Source organism: Harpegnathos saltator, unplaced genomic scaffold, assembly GCF_003227715.2.
Source record: "Harpegnathos saltator strain DR-91 unplaced genomic scaffold, Hsal_v8.6 scaffold255, whole genome shotgun sequence".
Lineage (NCBI taxonomy): Eukaryota > Metazoa > Arthropoda > Insecta > Hymenoptera > Formicidae > Harpegnathos > Harpegnathos saltator.
The window spans coordinates 1,747,236-1,766,750 of NW_020230045.1; the positions used below are offsets into that span (position 1 = coordinate 1,747,236).

The following is a 19,515-nucleotide window of genomic DNA, read 5'->3' on the forward strand; positions in this document are numbered from 1 at the left end:
AGCTTCGCGGATATGAGAGTTGAATACCGAGCAAGCGGATCGTAAATCCTTGCACGGCTACATTTACTACGCACGCGATTGAAATTTACACGCATGCTAAAGCACGCTCCCAATTTATTTTTACGCAATCAATGTTATGTCGCCCTTCCACGAGAAAATCAAACCGAATTTGGTGGAGTTCCAATTTGAGGGGTTAATTAGGGTTAATTGACCCGCTGAATTTTCGTGGCGTAACTAAATACGGACCGCTCGCAAATAGAATGTGCGTCTGTATGGACGTCGAAACGCTTGTTCGTCGCAACTGATGACTAACGACGTGTGTTAAGTCAGACAAACGTTGTGTCATAGACTGAGCGATAAATTCGCTTAATCGCTTAATAATCATCATCGACCAATTTGCACACCACTTCCCGCAGTTTTTACCGTCATTGCGTGACGGTACGCGTCACACTGATACGCATTAATTAAAACAGGCTTCGTATTTCGTGTACGGATGTTGACGCACTGTGACGATAATAATCGGCAGTGCTGCCTAAACTCCACAGTCGTCGTCTGTGGATTCTCGCATCGTAAACACAAAAAACGTAACGGTAGAAATACTAAAAAGTCAAAAGTGCTTAAACGTGCTAGAACGTCAAGATACACTAGGAAAAATATATTGTTGCATGAATCAAAATTTTGTTGCAACAACAAAATAATTTGGTTAAAATATGCCCAACAAAACTGTTTAGTTCCTGTAAACAAATATCTTGTTTGATTACGGTTTGTTCGTATAACATAATACTTTTGTTGTAGCAACCAAAAGGCTTGAACTATATGAATTTTGTTAAAAATACTATAATTTTTTCTTAATATATAAAATCTAAATTTTAGTGCACAGAAAGACAAAATAGTGTCCATTGGGCATTATTTTAGTTTATGTAAAATAATATTTCGTTATTATGTAATTTTTACGAATAAAATAACTAAAATGCTTAATTTTTATGAAGTCTAAGAACAAAATCATCCGGTCCAGAGAACAAAGCAGAAAAATATATTTAGTTGAGACAACTAAATATTTTGTTATATAAAACAAGATATTTGGTTGCTATTAAAAAATGCCTCAACTAAACAGTTTTGTTAGAGATACTAAATTTTTTTCCTAGTGTACGACGGTAAGATACGACAGATGAAAATATGATTTTCAAGATATTACATTCCGCGCATGTAAAATCTGTCTTAACGGATGATCTTCACTCAAAGGTGAATTAGAAGTATATCCGATATAAAAAAGTTACAAAATGGGCAAAGTAATTCTCCAAAGAAATTCTCTCTCTCTCCTCCTCCTCCCTCCTTCCCTCCCTCTCTCTCTCTCTCTCTCTCTCTCTCTCTCTCTCTTTCTCTTTCTCTCTCTCTCTCTCTCTCTTTCTCGCATCTCGCGGCCGAAAGAACTACTTCTCCTGGAGACAAACGTTACGGGGAGCCGCCTAATTTCCTTATCGTTGTGACGTTGTAAACGCGCCTTTCCGACGAGTCTTTTACATTCCGCGAGCGTGCGGAAGGGTTATCAACGACTGACAGCGTCACCGCCGGAAGTTACATAGATTCGCGGAATGCATTCAACCTGCCGTCGCGTAGTATCGCCCTGCCGAACGGGAGAAAGTAGAAGTTCAGTTGAAGCGTATCTACGACTCGCAGCTCGCGGTTTCGCAGCCCAAGGCGGGCACAATCGAACGTTCTGTAGCGCGGCTAGTCGCTAAATAGAGACGCGTGCGCGAAACAAAAGCGCCGACAATAACAATGCCGCCGATGCATTCGCGACCCGCAACCTGTTCAAACACACAGCGCGCGATTTGCGAAAAAAAAAAACCGAGAGAAAGGAAACAGAAAGGAAGAAACGCACACCGCGCGATTACTGGAAAACTGCGTCGCTGGAAAGCCCGTGATAGCATCAACGATACCGCACGCCTCTCGCGTGTCCGGGCAATCCCGGCGAATCAAGTCCTCTGAAACCTATCGATAACCATCGAATTAAAAGCGTGCATCAGGGCAATCGGGAAGAGGGAGCGACACTCGATGATGACACCCGAGAGTGCGGTTTCGGGGATTGCATTCCGCGGGCAGCCCGGAAAACGAAGACGCGCCGGGTGGGCTGACGAGAGAGCCGCGGATTTCGCGTCGCCGCAAAAAGCGGGTCGAGTTGGCGAGCCCGTGAAAATTTCCGGGTATCTGCGCAAACGTCGAGTACAGTTTTCGCGCTTGGCAGAATTCCGTTCGTGGGATTTGCGACGTACCCATCGAGGCCCGCCGAATTCTCTCTCTCTCTCTCTCTCTCTCTCTCTCTCTCTCTCTCTCTCTCTCTCTCTCTCTGTCTCTCTCTCTCTCTCTCTCTCTCTCTCTGTCTCTCTCTCTCTCTCTCTCTCCCTCTCTCTCTCTCTCTACCGGCAAAATCTCAAAGCGGTGCACGACCGCGTCTCTTTCTCTCAGCGGGAGGGGAAGAAAAAACGCAATTCTCAAGACCACTTCAGACTTGCAGGAAAGCCCGCGAGAAAGTAGGTCTTGCGTCGCACATTGCGAGCGTGAGCAGGCTTTTTCTTAAAAAGAAGAAAAAGGAGGAGGAAGAAAGAAGAAGAAGAAGAAAAAATACCGCGAAAACTTCGGCCCGGCCCCTCCTTTCGTCCGTGACCCGCGTTATTTCGTGGCGCTCGCCTAATTAACTTAGGCGGATAAGCGGCGGGCGAAAGCTCGCGATCGTTACCGATCGCGTTATACTCTTTTCTTATCGTCCGCCCGCCCGCGCAGCCGGAATTAATCGTCGGATGCCACGCGAGGGCCATCGCGTGTATCCGCGTGTGTTCACGTCGCTTCATTATCCGAACGAATTCGGAAATTCCTGTCAAGGAGCCGCTAACCGCCGGAATTTATGCCGACAACGTCGCTGACTGAATGGTAGTATCTTCGCGCGATTTCATGCCGGCAGCGAGAAAACAGAAAAAGAGTAGAAGATGAAATTTCGCCGAGGTACGAAATACGGAGGGATGCGATCGTTTCCCCGCAACCGACACTCTCTCGTGATAACGCCAACGGGCTGCAACAACTTGGGCGCGATTAATAGCGAAATAAAGCTGAGCGGAAGGAGAGTGCCAGAAGCTATTTGCTATGCACGATGGAGCGGAATTGAAAAGAAGTTAAGGAAGTGGAGAAAACGCGAGATAAAATTATGCCAAGATAAGCATGATATATTTTATTACACTGCGTGATAGCGCTGAACTTTATTCCCAGTCACGAAAACGATAACGACGATAAAGTTAACGAGAAAGAAACAAATAGATAGATAGGTAGTTAGATAGATAGATAGATAGATAGATAGATAGAGGGCAAGAGAAGCGTGGAAATAATATTTTATTGCCCACCATCTTGTATTAATATGAATAAGACACCGCGACGTCTTAGAAAATATCCCAAGTACCGAGCAGTTTATACGCCACGTCGCGTCTCACACGCATCCGTTTGCCCCCTCCTCCTCCCCTCCCCCCTTGCCGCTATTTCCAGTCCAATTGATTCCAATGCAGCGCGGAAAATTCCTATGAAATTTCCTCGAGGCGCCGTCGTCGTACGCTGAAAATATCCTCGCACGAAAATACTGTCTCGCTTCATGGAGAGACCAAGAAAGAGAGAGAGAGAGAGAGAGAGAGAGAGCGAGAGAAAGAGAAAGGGGGGGAGGAATATCTATCGGCAGGAAATAAAAACATTGCCGTCGCGTCTCGGTGCCGTCTCACGGCGAATATGCGCAGCCGTAATTTCGCCATTGGCAGCTGCAGAGAGAAGATAGAGGTAGGAGAAGAAGAGACGTTATCAGCGATATCGCCGAGAAAATATAAGAATTTCGTTCAACGAACCGGTCGCACCTGGTACCGAGACGCGGCGCGTATCGCTCCGAATTCGATTAGAGGGAACATGCTCGATCGCGAGGCCGATTCAGCGCGGGAACGCGCGCCAATTGCGCGCCATTAATTAATTAACGTTACGCGTCGCTGCGACGGCTGCGTGATTATTCGGCGCGTGTCACGCTCGACTAATTGCAAGTCATTTAGACCATTAATATTGAGAATAAACGCGACGAAAACACAACTGCCACCGATGGAACGGTCTTTAATTTTGCGCTTAATTTTGCGCGATTAGAGTCGCGCAATCATCAAGTCGCCGATGAACGCGCGTATCCCGCGAGTGGAATTCTCATGGTGACAAATGCAAGAGATAAAGCTTGGCTTGTTGTATCGTCGTGATCGTACGCGCGAGTCAAGAAAAATTGTGTTTCCGTCGATTCCAGTGCGAGAATAAATCGTCTTCATTTGCCTGAAATTAATCGTGTAATTTTCTACGTCAACATATCACGTCTCTCGTATCGTCGAACGCGGAATTCTATTGTTACGCAACGCGCGCGCGCGCTTGAAATGTGATTTGCGAGCAAACCGTGTAAATTATATCGTATTAATTAATCAGCATAACCGTTGCATAATATAAACAAGCGTTGAGGATTGCCAACTACATTCATAATGCAAACGCATTTCCGCTTCAATCTTCCGCTCTCAGTATACAAAGTGCATTCTTGTCGTTATTTTTATGTCGACAAATGTAACGAGAAATCTCGGAAATTTCATAGCGGCAATTAACAACGTATCAAACGATTCTTTCGTTTACTTCTGAGCACGTGGATTAATTCCACTCGCTGAGATTCATTAATGGTACAAGATATATCTTGAAATTGAGTGATCATCTGGTTCATTCAGATGTGTAAGAGTAACGTATAGGATGTATAAACAACATGGGAACGAGTCCCTATATGTCCCTATGACCTTTCTTCTTTTGTTTACTTGCCTATGCATACACACTAAGAGCCGAATGAATAGACGAGCAGTTCGAGGTAGTAAACACAAAAAAACAAGAGACAGCCTAACGATAATATAATTCAGACGCTCGTCGGTGGCGGTCGAGCGGGATACGGAGACGCACCGAGTGCCAGAACACCTTCGCGAATCAGGCTTTCGCGTAATTATCTCATGAGATAATTGATTAAAAATGGCGGTCCGACTGGGTACGCGCACACTCGAACCGCTGGCGGGCAGTTGGAGATCTCCAAGGGAAAGCGCACGAGGAAATCACCAACGTATCCCTGCCTAAAGCTCACCATCCAGCACCAAGAGGTACAATAGACATCAAAGGCAAGCACACGAGATGTCCCTCTCAGCCGCTGGCTCTGATCACTTAGGTCATGCCGCCCCCCCCCCCTCCCCCGCCCCCGGAAAACGCACGACGAGCCCGGTTTGGCGACCAAGAAAACATCTGAATCGGACCGGCGTCGAAGGAGAAACGCACGACGACACCGGTATTTGGAATTAAGAGAAATTAACTAATTGTGTAAGGGAACAATGCTCGATCTCAGCCGATGAACATTAGAAAACAATGATTTGATTAACACTCACCAACTTTCCGCACGAGTGGCGATGGCACGTCTCTTTCGGGCGTCCAACAGTGACTAACTGCCTACCTTTATCGCGACATCGTTTTTATGACCCGCGTCTCTATCTTCGAAACGTAAACACATCGTTTTCCCCACCATTGACCTCACTGTGATCGTTATTGTTTTGTTGTCAACACTCCGAATGCCCATTTCGAATTTTCATATGCAATACTCACATCTCGTACGATATGAATGGTTAGGTATTAGAAGCAAGAATAAATTCAATATTTTTATTACAATTGTGTGCTTTTCTTCAAAGCACAACAACAGATCGACGACATTCTTTAGAAAAGGAAAAGAAAAAGGGGGGCCGGGCGAACAATCAAAGAAAAAGAAAAAAAAACGAATATAAGTCTCACAGATGAAAAAATAGGCACTGCGTTTTTACTTTATTCAAAAACGCAATAAAAAAATAAAATTATTGGTATTTGTTGATGAAGTTTCAGAGAATCCATCGGATTGCTCGATTTCTCAATGAGCCAATTCATACCACTCGCTGTGATTCATCAGAGATACTCTTCGAGGGAGGGGTAAGCGGGGAGCAACAAGGCACTCGCCCATTAAAACTTCTAGTCACACATCCGGCGCGTCGAAAAATTAAGGTCAGTTATTTACATCGCGTTTCGCGACACATCCGTCGGTTCCGTCTGCCCGGTTTCCGGTGATCACCGCACGTGCGCTCTAATATCCGCAGTGCGTTCTAATTACCGCTTACGTATGCGACATTCGTAATTAATTAGAGCCGCGACATCGCGGAAGCTTCCCGATAATTCACAGCCCGCGCCGACTGGAAGCGCACGCCTCGAATTTCTTCCGTAGCTTGCCTCGTTTCGGAGACCACCGCTTATAATTAACCCACCCCAGCGAATGGCTAGTCGACGCATTTATATTATTGGTCGCGTCGAGGGGGATCGTCGCGAGGCGCCGCGGGCTTTTTGATCCCGGAATTTTCTCTCATTCGACGTGCTCATTCGACATGAAGTGATTATTTCACGATACTCCACGAAACGCCCGTTCCTCTGATATATCATATTAACACGAGGAAAACGCGACGCTAGCTTTTTCGCGCTCGCCGGTGCTGTGTGCGCTGCACGACCTGCAAATACTAATAAATCTTTCCGCGCATTTCGGTATGATAATGCGTTTGAAATATACCGTCCCCTTGTGTTTCAATAATATAACAATACACATGTATAATATATTTATAATGATGATAATACTGAATAATAATAATAATACGTAATAATATTAAAATTGCGTGCAAATACGAGTATATACATCTCTCCGATATGATAATGTTATTGAAATAATATATTGAAGTATTTCGGTAGTATGATAACATATGTAATATAATAATAATATCAAGATAAAATATGATAATATCAGATCGGTGCGAAGGATCTGTCATCTCTCCAGCTCCCGGAAACGACTTTCGGAAAGAAGGTTAATTTTAGAAGCGGACGTATTTGGTAAGTGCACACGCGGAGGAGATCGAAGGATTACAGTGCGGCAATTTTATTCTGGGAGCCCGCGGATCGTCATTAACATGCCTAGAAACGCCCACATGTTAGCATGGGCTACGCGTAGGCGCGTTAATGGAGATTGCCCGTTGACTCACTCGCGCTACCAAGAAGCGCTTCCCCGTGTATCCTCATGACGACGATAAGTGGGCGAAGTTAGACGAATGTGACTTTATACGTGATCAAACGGCCCCGGTCTCGCGCGGCGAATCGCAGCGTTATTATTCGACGATCGCGAATCGCTTCTCCACATATCCTCCATCGATATCCTCCGGCTTTGCTTCGCTTCGTCCGCCTGTTTGTGAGAATTGTGAACGCGCCGCATAATAGTCGCTGTCGTCGGCATTGTCGTCGTCGTCACTATTTTCAGCCCCATCACCGTTCGCAAAAAAAGAAAATTAATATCGGATTTTCCAGGGACGCGACAACGTTCGCAATAATCTCTGCAGCCTTGGCTGAAAGCGCACTCCTCGCAAATCCTCGTCTTAAGCGCGCGGAGAAAATCAGGAAAAAATCTCGGGAGCCCCGGATTTTCTCTCGGGGATTTCTCTCGCCGGTGAGTGATCCGACGAGGCAATTTTGATTAACGCGCCCACGCGGCCGGACCGTTCGGGACTGTTTGCGGCGTTAAGAATAACCGCGAGCGCGCTGATGGACTCTGCTGATGCTGATACTACCACTGCAGCCGCTGCAGCCGCACGCGGCTGTTTGTTTAACAAGAAAAAGAAGCAGCGCGATAAACTCCGACAGCCGGCCGATGACGTCAACGATTTGATCGCGAGTCGCGAGAACGATTCGGAAGAAAATTCCGGCGATCGAGGAAGAGTCTCGCTCTTCGAGAAAAATAAGAACGTAGTCCGAGAGCCGGTCACTACTTTGAGCTACTTACGGTCGACTACACGATTATTGTTTCTGCTTATCGCATCACGAGCGAATCGAATGGAGGAAAGTCGTAGGAGAGTTAGACGGCGCACATCGTCGCAAATTTTGCCGCGCCGGCGATGAGTAAATTCGATAGATCTTCTTTTCCTTCGCTTCAACGAGATTTGACGCATTTGCCGCGCGAGATAAAATAATTTTCACGCGCCCCGACTCGCTCCCGTATATCCCAATTTAAAAGGATACGGTAACCTCCGCGCGGTCACGTCCGCACACGTAGCGTATCAGAGAAACCGGCGTAGCGAGAAAAAGAAAATGACGCACTCTCCGCAAAAATGTTATAATTGCACGGAATTTTTATAATTGCGCGCGATTAAAAAGTTCTTCGAGATCGGAAAGCGTTATTTCATTATCCCCGATAATATCCGAGTTATTCGCGAGCGTTTCGTCTCACCGCTGAATTATGGTTTAAAAAAGAGACAGGAGAGAAAAAAAGAAGAAAGAAGAATTGATGCCAACGTCGTCGCCGCTAATGATTCTCGCTTTGCCGACTGCGCTTCGTCGAGCGGACTTTCGTGAGCCTCCTTCATCCCCTCGTCTATTCCTGGAACGGACCCTTGGCACGCCTGATGCCACACGTTCCCGTTTTCCTTCCGCGGTCTCGTTTCTAGTCTCACGTCTGTCGCCCAGAGGCGAAAAAACGCGGTGCGGTGAGTCGATGGTCGTTCCGAGGGAAAAGAAAGAAATTTAACGAGGAATAACAGAGATATCCGCGCTGCTGTGTACATCGCTTGCGAATGGGCGATTAACCCCGCGCGTTCGCCAATGAGAGCACTGCTGATTCGCACAAGTTTCACGTACGCGGGAATCAGAGGGAAAAAGTAAGAAGAGTAAATATGCAAATACCGAAAATACGACTAAACGATAAAACCGATAAAACGTAGGGACGCTGATAACCGTAGGGAAGAGACCGTTTCGCCGATTAAACGGGGCGGAAAGTCAATGTAATTGCGGACGTGTTACGATTTTAAACACAAGGAGGAGACAGCCATTGCAAGATTATGCTAAAGGAATCAGCCAAATGGGATTTATTCACGCAGTTTCGCGGCGAAGAGAAAGAACGTACAGACGGGTGCAAGAATCGATGCGGCGAAGCGACATATGGTAGGACCCGCACAATTCGGTTTACGGCGCCTTTAAGCCGCTCATTATTCACGCTGAGATAATTTGCAAAGTTCCCCCGCTAACCGGCTTGCCGGGGGTCTTGTTGAAATTCACTCGTTGGAAGTTGAAATACGCTTTACGAGTTTCCACGGTTTTTCCTGTTGCATCAGCTGTCGAAATCAACTTAACACCTCCGAAGTTAAGTGGGACTGAAGAAAAACGAACGTTTGAGAAAGTGCAGTTATGTAACTAAGCTGTTTCATTGTGAGCTTTTTGCCATTGAAACAAACTTCGACTTCCGACGGAGCCCGGTCGACTTCATTACGTTAGACTTCGTTATATTACCTCGCGACTTAATCCCTAAGTCACGCTAATGCGGATGGATTGTAAAAATGTTTCTTCCACGGCGGGAATTTCCTCCCTTCATAATTTTCATCGATATGTAAAACTCTACTCGAGTTTTATTAAAAAGGAGGAAAAGAGGGAGAGAAGAAACTTCTGAACCACCCTTACAAGTTGGCTCATTCAAAGGGGACTTTATACATTTTACAAAGTAGACAAATTTTTCGACTATGCGCGACAAGACAAAAATTAAAGCGTTCATCCATTCAGCAGCTCAAACAACTTTATCGAGTTCAATAATTATTATAAATCATGCAGCACAAATATATATTCAATCGATCTGCTGAACTCGGGTGAACCTTTAATCCGGTATCGTCGAATAAACGCAACTATCTGCTTGTTTTCATAATTCCCTGGCAAATTTATTCGACCAATAAGTTCCATAAATTCGAAAACATAAATCAACGCGAAAATGTCGTGAAATCAAACTTATTAGAACTCCGCAAGTGAAACGAGCGACTTGCGAGAAGAACAGCTGCACACATACCAAAGATAAAATAAATATCATGAGTTATCGGATATTTGCAAAACTCCAAAGGGGAGAAAAATAACTGCGGAGCTTCAAAGGAAAAAAGGAAAAAAGAATCATCCGCGGTGTTCGACGCCGGTGGAAAAATTGCGTTTCAACAGCGGCGCGTAACGTTTATGCGCGTTACTGTCGTCGATCCGCTTAGTCTCTCCGATCGAACGAATCTCGCGGCGCGCTCGCTATAACCGTAAAACACTTAGTCGTCAAAATAAATCCCCCGGCGGGCGACTTTACGACTCGTAAATCTAAAAATTTCGTCGGACTGGCGAAGAGAGGTCGTCACGCCGCGCCGCCTCTGTCAGCACCGCCGCGGCCGGCGGCGTCTCCATCGCCGCCGCCCTTAGCTCGGCCCGCTGGGAAAAAATGCTGCTGTTATTGTCACGCGAATATAGCGCGATATACGTACTGCTCTGACCGGACAAACACAGCAAGGAGAATCGATGCAACGGACGGTAAGATAGCCGACGTTAAACGGAGATTCATGTCGCTGTTTGCTCGACGTGAAGACGGCCAAGGCGGAAAATCGATTCGCCCTGTCCCCACCCCCCGCGCTGTTTGCCCGTTAACGCCGGACGTGACATTAAATGCAGATGCAAAGTTCACAGTGGCGTTTACCTGACAATGTAGGTGTATCGATGACGGCCATGGGCGCCCGTAAATCACATGGCCATTACGGCAGTCCACGTTCGATCGCCAGGCGCGTAATATGCGGGCCGATAGTAACGGTGAATGGCACTGAACGCGCTGAATCGAACTTCGCGTTAAGCCCGCAGTGGGTGGATGATGACGCGCGCGATTATCGCGGAAGATCGCGCGCGCGCGTTTTTTCACGGACAATGGCCGTTTTTCACAAGTCGCCAATATTCGACGCAGATGATCCGAGCGGGCGAGCGTATTTGCCCGCTCGCTCGATCGTTCAAGACGATTATTCGTGCGTTCATCGTATGACTACCTTTATTACCTCAGATTCACATGTTCCGCCTTGCTGAAACTGAATTTTCAGCCAAGGCTCTCGAGCACGATTTGGCTCATTACCAATCGCCACCTTCGGCTCATCACCGCGCTATTTCATACGTGGCGAGGGATCGCGCAAGCCGGAGAAATCGCAGGGCGCGGGGAATACGTAATGAACAATTGTGATGCGGCTCGAATCGAATCGGCGTGAATCGCGGAAATTGGGGGAGTGGCGGCCGAGATTCACTGAATAGTCGCCCGTTTCCTCGTCCTTCCTGATCCTTAAGAAGCCACAAAGGAACGTCGTAATCGCTTTTCGCTCTAATTAACCCTACGAGTGAAACTCGCGAGGACATTCATCCCTCGAGCGTGACAAAATATACACATGTTGAAAATGAATATAAAAGATTCAGGGGATTCCACTTTCATCTCTCTCTCTCTCTCTCTCTCTCTCTCTCTCTCTCTCTCTCTCTCTCTCTCTCTCTCTCTCTCTCTCTCTCTCTCTCTCTCTCCCTCTCCCTCTCCCTCTCCCTCTCCCTCTCCCTCTCCCTCTCTCTCTCTCTCTCTTTCGAAGAGGAAACAGAGGAACCGATTTCGGAATCATTACAGGTCCATAAACCAACGAATTCCGAGATCGGGAAATAATTCGCACAGGGTCCTTCATCCTCGAGATAAAATATTTGCTTAATTGGATCTTTGATTGCGCTCAGTAAGGGAAAGTCTGCACCTTTCACGAAGATTACGTTTCTAAGGTATCTTTCATTAACTCTGGAATATTCTGTATTTATCTGCCCATTTATCCATGTAGCTGCCTATCTACATGTCTAGCTATCTATTTATCTGTCCATCTCTGTATATCTACATGACGCTTCAGGTTCTACTATGATGGACGTCGGTGTCGGGCTTCGTCGCACGACATCGGCGCGGCGTCCGAAAAGCGTCATGAGACTCCCGCCACAAAAGTTCAAACGTCGACCGGGAGCAGGAAAGAAGCCCGCCGCTGACGAAAAATACGTCGCTATCCGAGAGCGGGAATCAGAACAAACGTGTCCATGCATATGTAGATGCGGCTGCATCTGCAATGCAGATCCGCGCGGCATCGGCGAGCCGGCCTTCGCGAAGCCGTGCGACCCGCGACCCTTCGCGATTCTTCATGAGGGGCAAATCGAAAAATTCCAGAACAACTCCGAACGGCGGCATCGATATTTTAAGAAATAAATCAAGAATAGAAAAAGCGCGCCAATACCAAGCCATTTTATTCGCGACGTAGCCGCGACTCAGCCCCGGGATACGCGTTATCCTTGAGGAGGAGGATACGACATTCGCCCCGCGCGCCGGTGTCTGCGACTTTTTCAGAGAAATTACATTCTCGAGGATTCGGGAAACGCGTCCTTCTACCTCCGAGCGGAATCACTACAGGATTAACTTTTTAATTCTCAGAAAGTTACTCCCCGAAAATCTCTCGCTCGCAACACGATGCAATTTCGTTGGAAGGAATAAATTACGCCCGCCGATTTATAATCGCGACGTAAATCCTTTTTACTTGAAACACACGTGCATTCTCGCGAAAATGGCGGGTAGGAGAGATTTAAGAGCGCGCAGCTGACTTCCATTTTCGGCCGATTATGTCTCTCTCGTTTTTTCTCTCCCCCCCCCCTCCTTCCACCCCTCCGCATCTTTCTCTCATTCTTTCTTCCTCTCTTCTCCGCAAGATCGATCCGGTCAAGTCATCGATGTTGCTCGCCTAAATCGTCGCAAGTGTGCCGGCACGAGTAAAGTAGACGCGTAAGTTTACACGCGCGGGAATAAATCGTCCGTCCGCGCAGAGGAGATTTAAAAGATCGCTACCGCCTTTCGGAATAAATCTCACTCGCACGTTCGCCCGCAAGCGTTCCCGTAAAAATATCGCACCGTGCGGATGATATTCCGCGTGAGAGGATACGAACGGTAGACGCAGCGTCTCGCGAGAACATATTCACCGAAGTGATGGTTTCGGCTCGTTTTTCTTTTTTCTTCTTTCCCTCCCTACCTGTTCCCTGGTATCCTGGTGTGAAACAAATTCGGCTGGAATTCTTTTTACGGATCGATCGATGCACTGTCGAAATGTCGATGCTAAAAATGGTAATCGTGTCACGGAAGCGAAACCAGTGATCGAGGATGCTCGTCCTCGTTCGCTCGTGGTACAATAAAGAAATTTCTAAAAACTTTGGTAACATATTCACGCGCGCGCGCGCGCGATGAGAAGGTCAGGAACGTCGAATTGGGTGACTCGATGTTTATCGTCACGACACAACACATCTTATAATACAATAATGCAGTGCGAATTCACCGTAGAAAATTCAAATGTTTTCGAATTTTTCGTTTTTTTTTGTCTCTGGCCAAATAATATATAAATGAGATACATAATTTTCGCAAAAAAATTGCGTAATTTTATTCTTTTTCAAATTTTTCGGAATTGCCTATGATGTATCCATCGCTTTACCCGCTTGCGACGTTCATAATTAAAATCCCATTGATTAATCGTGCGTAAAGCGCAACAGGAGGTAATTTCCTAGTGCTGCTAGAATTTACCGTATCTGATTCGACTCGTATTGCAATTATATAACACAACATCGCGTTAAAATGATCTCGAGTGTGAAATTAAATTCCTTTTCGTGCAATTTTCGTACAATATACAGGCGGAAAATAGATAGAGCGATGTCAAATATATCGGCTGTTATAAAAAAGTGACAGGTCAGCCTTTGCTCGTTTCGGAACCATCGCGACGAGTTCCGACGTGCGGCACAATGTTACATTTCGCTAAAATGATTTCGCGTGTGAAAAGTCGGAAAGAAGGTGTCGTAACACACGCGCGCGCACACACACACACACACACACTCTCTCTCTCTCTCTCTCTCTCTCTCTCTTTCTCTCTCTCTCTCAATGAGAGAAGCGACGTTTTCTTCTCCCAATGACATTAGCCGGGACGCCGGTGAAATACTCGGTTAAATGCTCGTAAGTGTGCCACGGGGACGAAGCTACCACACGAGTGAGAATAAATCGTCCGACTTCTGGGAACGACGATGCGAAACGAAGTAACGTGTCATCAACTGCGACCCGACTGGGACCGCCACTTCCTCCCTATAATGGAAGAAATATCTTCTGAACGTCGATATCGGGGGGATACGAAAATGGCGACACAAGAGAGTTCCTCACCTTCGGGAATGTCGGCTGTGGAATTTATATGCTCCACCCGCCGCACATCACCCCTGATAGTGCTACTAGTGTAAAAGACGACTCATGCGTATGTTGCATTTTTTCACGACCTAATATATCCGATGCTTTCTCTTTTGTTTATATATGGCTGATGGGTAAATATGCACGTTAGGTCAATCCCCTCAAAAGTTCATGACCTTGATATATGTTGTTAAGAACATGTTCCTGAGTGTTATGCAAAAAGTTGCAGCTGTCGCTCATTGTTTATTAAAAAGTTCCTAACAAAAGGAATCTGAAAAATAGAAAATTTTCCGACACCATGTATATATTGTTAAGGGTAAATATTTACCTATGGGGACCATCTCCCGATCTCAAAAATTTTAGTTGTATGTTATGTAGATCATCACTCTGAGTGATGCTGCAAGGTTTCAGCCGGCGGTCACTGTTTATTAAAACGTTATTAACAAAAAAAGTTTGGTATATACGTAAGTTGCAAGTGCGTTTAGCACGGCGCGCTTCGCGCGCCCCATCCCCACTCCCCGATATTTACTCGAAAGTGATTGAAAACAAACAATGAAGGGAAGGAGGTGAAGAGAGGCAGGTGAGATGGGGGTGGAGCGGGGGTGTGGTGGGGAGTGGGGGTGGGGCGCGCGTAGCGCGCCGTGCTAAACGCACTTGCAACTTACGTATATACCAAACTTTTTTGTTAATAACTTTTTAATAAACAATGACGGCTGCAACTTTTTGCATAATACTCAGGAACATGTCCTTAACAACATACATCAAGGTCATAAACTTTTGAGGGGGTTGACCTAATGTGCATATTTACCTGATTTTTATCAATAACAACGAGATAAATTGATTGTAACGGCGCGAGTTTGAAAAATTATCCCGATGAAACGGCGCACACGCGCGCAAATGTCGTCGCGTGCCGGCATTATTTTGGCGCGCGCCTCATAATAGACCGTATTTTTTATTTATAGTACGTCGTGATTCTTATTATAGCAACAGTCACGCGAAAGGCGAAAACAACGGGAGGGGAGCTTCTTGTGTCGCTTTGCTTCGCTCGCGACTTCGTACGCGACTGAATGACCTTGAGTCGGCCAGACGAGTTTTCTAGTCCGAAGACAGCATCTAGAGAAGTATCGATGCACATTGTGATGGAATAACGTGTACACCCGGTGGTGCGAATAATGACGCGCGGCTATTTGTAGATACGCTCCGTTTCACGCGAGAAACAGGCGGCGGCGTTTCACTAGACGCGCGCGCGAAAGAGAGAGAGAGAGAGAGAGAGAGACAGAGACGTCATACGTGAAACTATGATACTACAAAGTACACGTATCGTTCGTGTGCAAAATATAGGCTAGCTAAATAATGAGAAAATGATAAATGACCTCTTCGATACGCTTACCTCTGATACGCCCGACGCGGAAAAATGGTAGAAAATGCTCTAAAAGAAGACGCCTTGGGAATTATATATGCGCGCGCGCAGGGAGGAAGAAGGGATATAAACAAATCTATATTAAGCTCTCACAATCAATTACGAACTAATTAAAGAGTCGTGCGAAAGGATGTCGGTAGCGAAGTAACCTTTTTTGCGAGAGGATAATAACGTCGACGATATATCATAAGTACTGAAGTACTTTCTGAATCTTAAATGCATGTGGGGGACGCAACCCCATTTTTTCCCTCGTCAAAGCGACCCCATATTCCGCTCATATTTTATTTTAAATCCTCCCCTCCCCCATCCCAATTTAATGCATTGGTAATATTTCTGATGTAACTCTACCATAATTTTTCATACAACTCTAATATATCTATTATAAAAGAGGTATGAAAGAAATTGCACTCACCCTCTGCGCCTTCCGTTTGTCGGCACGTTGGTTTTGATGATATATTCTGCTGAAATTACTGACGATAACAGGTACCGGTAAAGCGATCACTAGGACACCGCTCAAGGAGCATACACCCCCCACGATTTTTCCCGCGATCGTTTTCGGAACCATGTCACCGTATCTGAAACAGACAAGAAGAAATCACTTTTAACGCAGCTGTTCCGCACACAACTTGCTTTTGATGTAATATATCGTAACATTTCGTCAAAAATCAAATATCGATACTCGCATTCGCGTTTTGATCAAGGCCTGCGAGGATCGTACGTATCTCGTAAGAGTGGCCGAACTAATGAAAGCTGCTATTTGAGGATCTCCAACTTCGACCGGAAGAGAGAGAGAGAGAGAGAGAGAGGGAGAATTGTATATCACAGCTATTACACTATAAATTCAAAATTCCAAACCTCACCGCTGCGAGAATGCCCGGAGCTCGGAATTCACGCCAATCCGGGAATTACATATTCTATAATTCTCTACATTTTGCACCTTCAAGACCTCCAAACTCGTGGGAGCTCATTTATTTCGGGTTATCGCATAATACATGCAGCTCCGAGCGAAAGGTACGCTCTCGGCGCAACAGAAAGTCATTTGCATTGTTATGAACATTGTTGGCGACGGGACGGTGGCTTAGACGGACGACCCGGTCAAATGTTCAGAAGGCATGACGGAATTATACATTCCCGACGTTATCGCCCGCGGGAGGTCGCTCGGTCGCGGGTGGCAGAAAAACGGCCGGCAACGTGGATAATTCATAGCGCGCTTGAAGAATTCAGCCGCGAAAGGTAACGTCCGTCCTCGTTTCTCAGTCGTGCGAACGTCCGCCCCGTAAAACTTTTCCGCGGCTGCGACCCCGCGCGTTCGCAATGTTAGCTGCCGACCGTTTCCCGCAAGGTTGCCCCGCAGAGTCCATGCCCTTTACATATTTACCGCGTATCGTACAGTGCAAACACACGCCGTGCCGAACAAATACGCACGAGTCCGGTTTAACTTGCCCTCGTGTGTGACGAACTCGCAATGCACTCTTGAATGTTCGCGCTCCGCTAAAATTGCGGCGGCCGCACGTGCGTGATGCAATTAGCCCCGTTTTGTCGTCTGAATGCCTAAATTTCCGCATTAATAAGTGTCGCATTTTCTTTATTTATTAATTGAAATTAGAGATTCGATCTCGTCAGATTTCCAAGACGACAGAAGAATTAAACGGTTCTAAAAGCCGACGGATTTAGAAGTCGAACGTGATGAAATTTGTAAGTTCCAAAATTATGAGGCGGGAATTCGTCTATATTTACTCGGCAAAGTAATTCTAAGCTGCATATTACTTTTTTAACAAGCATCGACGGATATATTCTTTCGGATATATGATTCTCGTGAAAAGTCTCACTCAGGCGATTTTCCGCAGCGAGTCAGTCTGATTGCAACATATCCTGAAATGCATAAGCGGTTTAAAATACTCGTCGCGAATTTGGTCCTCGGCTGATGAGCAACATCGAATCCTGTCGCGCCGGAAAATTTTTCACAAACAAAATATCTCCGACACTGACACTTTTGGAAAAGGTCTTTATCATCTTTCCGCACTTACGTATTTTGCAATTCGTCGCGCACGTCAGAACTTTCCGTCGAGTTTATTCGTGACGTCCTTCTATCCGCCGTTCGAGCGAGATGAAACCCGCACTTGCGACCGACGCGATAAGACAAGTGTCGAGAAATGAATACGGCGAGGGGGAGAAATTGGCGAGGAAATGACGCTTTTAAAGAAAATCGCGATCAACATCCGAGGATGTAATAATTTTTTGGTGTCCAATTATCGCGTGTACAAAATTGAATTGTCGTCAGTGCTTCAGACATGTTCGCGTGTGAGATCATGAGAGATATTGTTTGATGATGTAAAAATTTCAGGTGAAGAAAGATGTGGCGTCAGCCTGTACTTGTGACATTCTCCACGAAAATTCGTACGAAAAAAAAGAAATATTACCTGGGATCAGAAACAACGTTATACCGCACACAATGGCGATCGTTTATTCTGCCGACATGCCTCACTCGGGAGATCAAAAGAAGCCGGACGCACGTGAAAGGGAAAAGGCCTTAGATGGAGACGGGGATAAAATGAAGTGTAATGGATCGCACTCGACAGCAACAGATCGTTCCTTTTTCCAGCGAATTTCTCGGACCGCACGCAATTTCGGGCCGAGACGCATGAAGGGAGGCAAAAAGGCGGCTCTATTCTGCAAACGACGTGATGTGAGGCCGGGAAAAAAATGTTCCCGACAGAAGCGATCGATCACTCAATATCCTACGCGATATTATCGCAAAATCTGCCATTTATTATGTCTGGAGTAATTGGAAGAGGGGAACGTATAAACCTAAAGCACAATCCCACAATGGAACAGACTGGTTGGCTCAACTTGGAGATGTGAAAGATTTATAGCAATCTTGAAATAGGTAACAACAATTCTTTCCGCACGACATCTTACTTCAACTTTAATTTTAGAATATTTTTAAAAACGAACAAATTATAAAATCCACTTACTTTAATGAATGCACGGAAATTTGAGAGACTCGGCGATCTTAGGAAATTTGTAAATTTTCAGATTAAAGTCTGTCATTCTTACAATTCCTAATTAGAAAATTCTGTAAATACAGAATTTTGAAATTTTAAAATAGACGTTAGTGTATATTTTACCTTTTACGAAGAATCGCAAAAATTGACGCAATGGATTGCAGAAAAATCGAATAGTGAAAATGCAACAACACTAACAATGAAAACCAAATATCTGTATCGACAAATTGAAATGGTTTATTTTTAGAAGAAACGAATCACGTTTCCGTTAACCGTAAAAACGTTTCTACCGTTATTTTCGACGGTAGAAAAATGTAACGCTGATAAACATCGACGTTGTGTTTCAGGTTCTCGAACGTCAATATCAGAATTCAAATTGAAACGCGCAATCTTTACCGGTAGCATCGCTTTAATTAAGTGCAACCGTACAATGCAATTTGTACACGAATAATTACACGAACTACACGTTTACTCTGAATTATTAAGTTTCAAGCCCTCTTCTCTCGCTGAGCGTCATAACTTACGAACCGTTCTTTAAGCTTTTCATCTTTTATTTCTGTTTCGACGCCTACACGGTCGATGCTCTTCCAACGGAAGTAGAAAAAAGAGTGAAAGTCGAACCGGAATTGCGGGTCACGCGAACTTTCGCCTGAGCTCGGTTTTCCCGGCTGGCAATAATTTTCCAGCGCCCTACGGCCCCTCGGGCCCACTCCTCGACCCTGATTTACGTTTCCCACGGACTTTTACAGCGACCATGAAAACTCGTCTTGCCGAGTTCTCACCTGATGCTCGTACGCTCGTATTTCGCGCACGTGATCCGCCGCCGCCGCCGCGTGTTATCGATTTATCTCCTCCCGCTCCTCTTTCGCGCACCTGTTATTTATTTAACAAATAATAACCTTCCGTATCAATTACCTATCGATCTA

General features: G+C 45.7%; 1 protein-coding gene across 7 annotated transcripts in view; it reads right to left on the reverse strand.

Moving 5' to 3' along the window:
- Positions 1–19,515, reverse strand: part of Shal (potassium voltage-gated channel protein Shal) — a 129,970-nt gene that overhangs the window by 78,532 nt on the left and 31,923 nt on the right. For all 7 annotated transcript variants that reach the window (XR_003112968.1, XM_025299259.1, XM_025299254.1 and 4 more), the window contains exon 2: positions 15,997–16,159. Coding sequence is in view for 6 of the 7 variants with exons in the window: in XM_025299259.1 (XP_025155044.1) it covers positions 15,997–16,159 (163 nt within the window). In the remaining variant the exon portion in view is untranslated. The remainder of the gene's footprint in view (positions 1–15,996; positions 16,160–19,515) is intronic.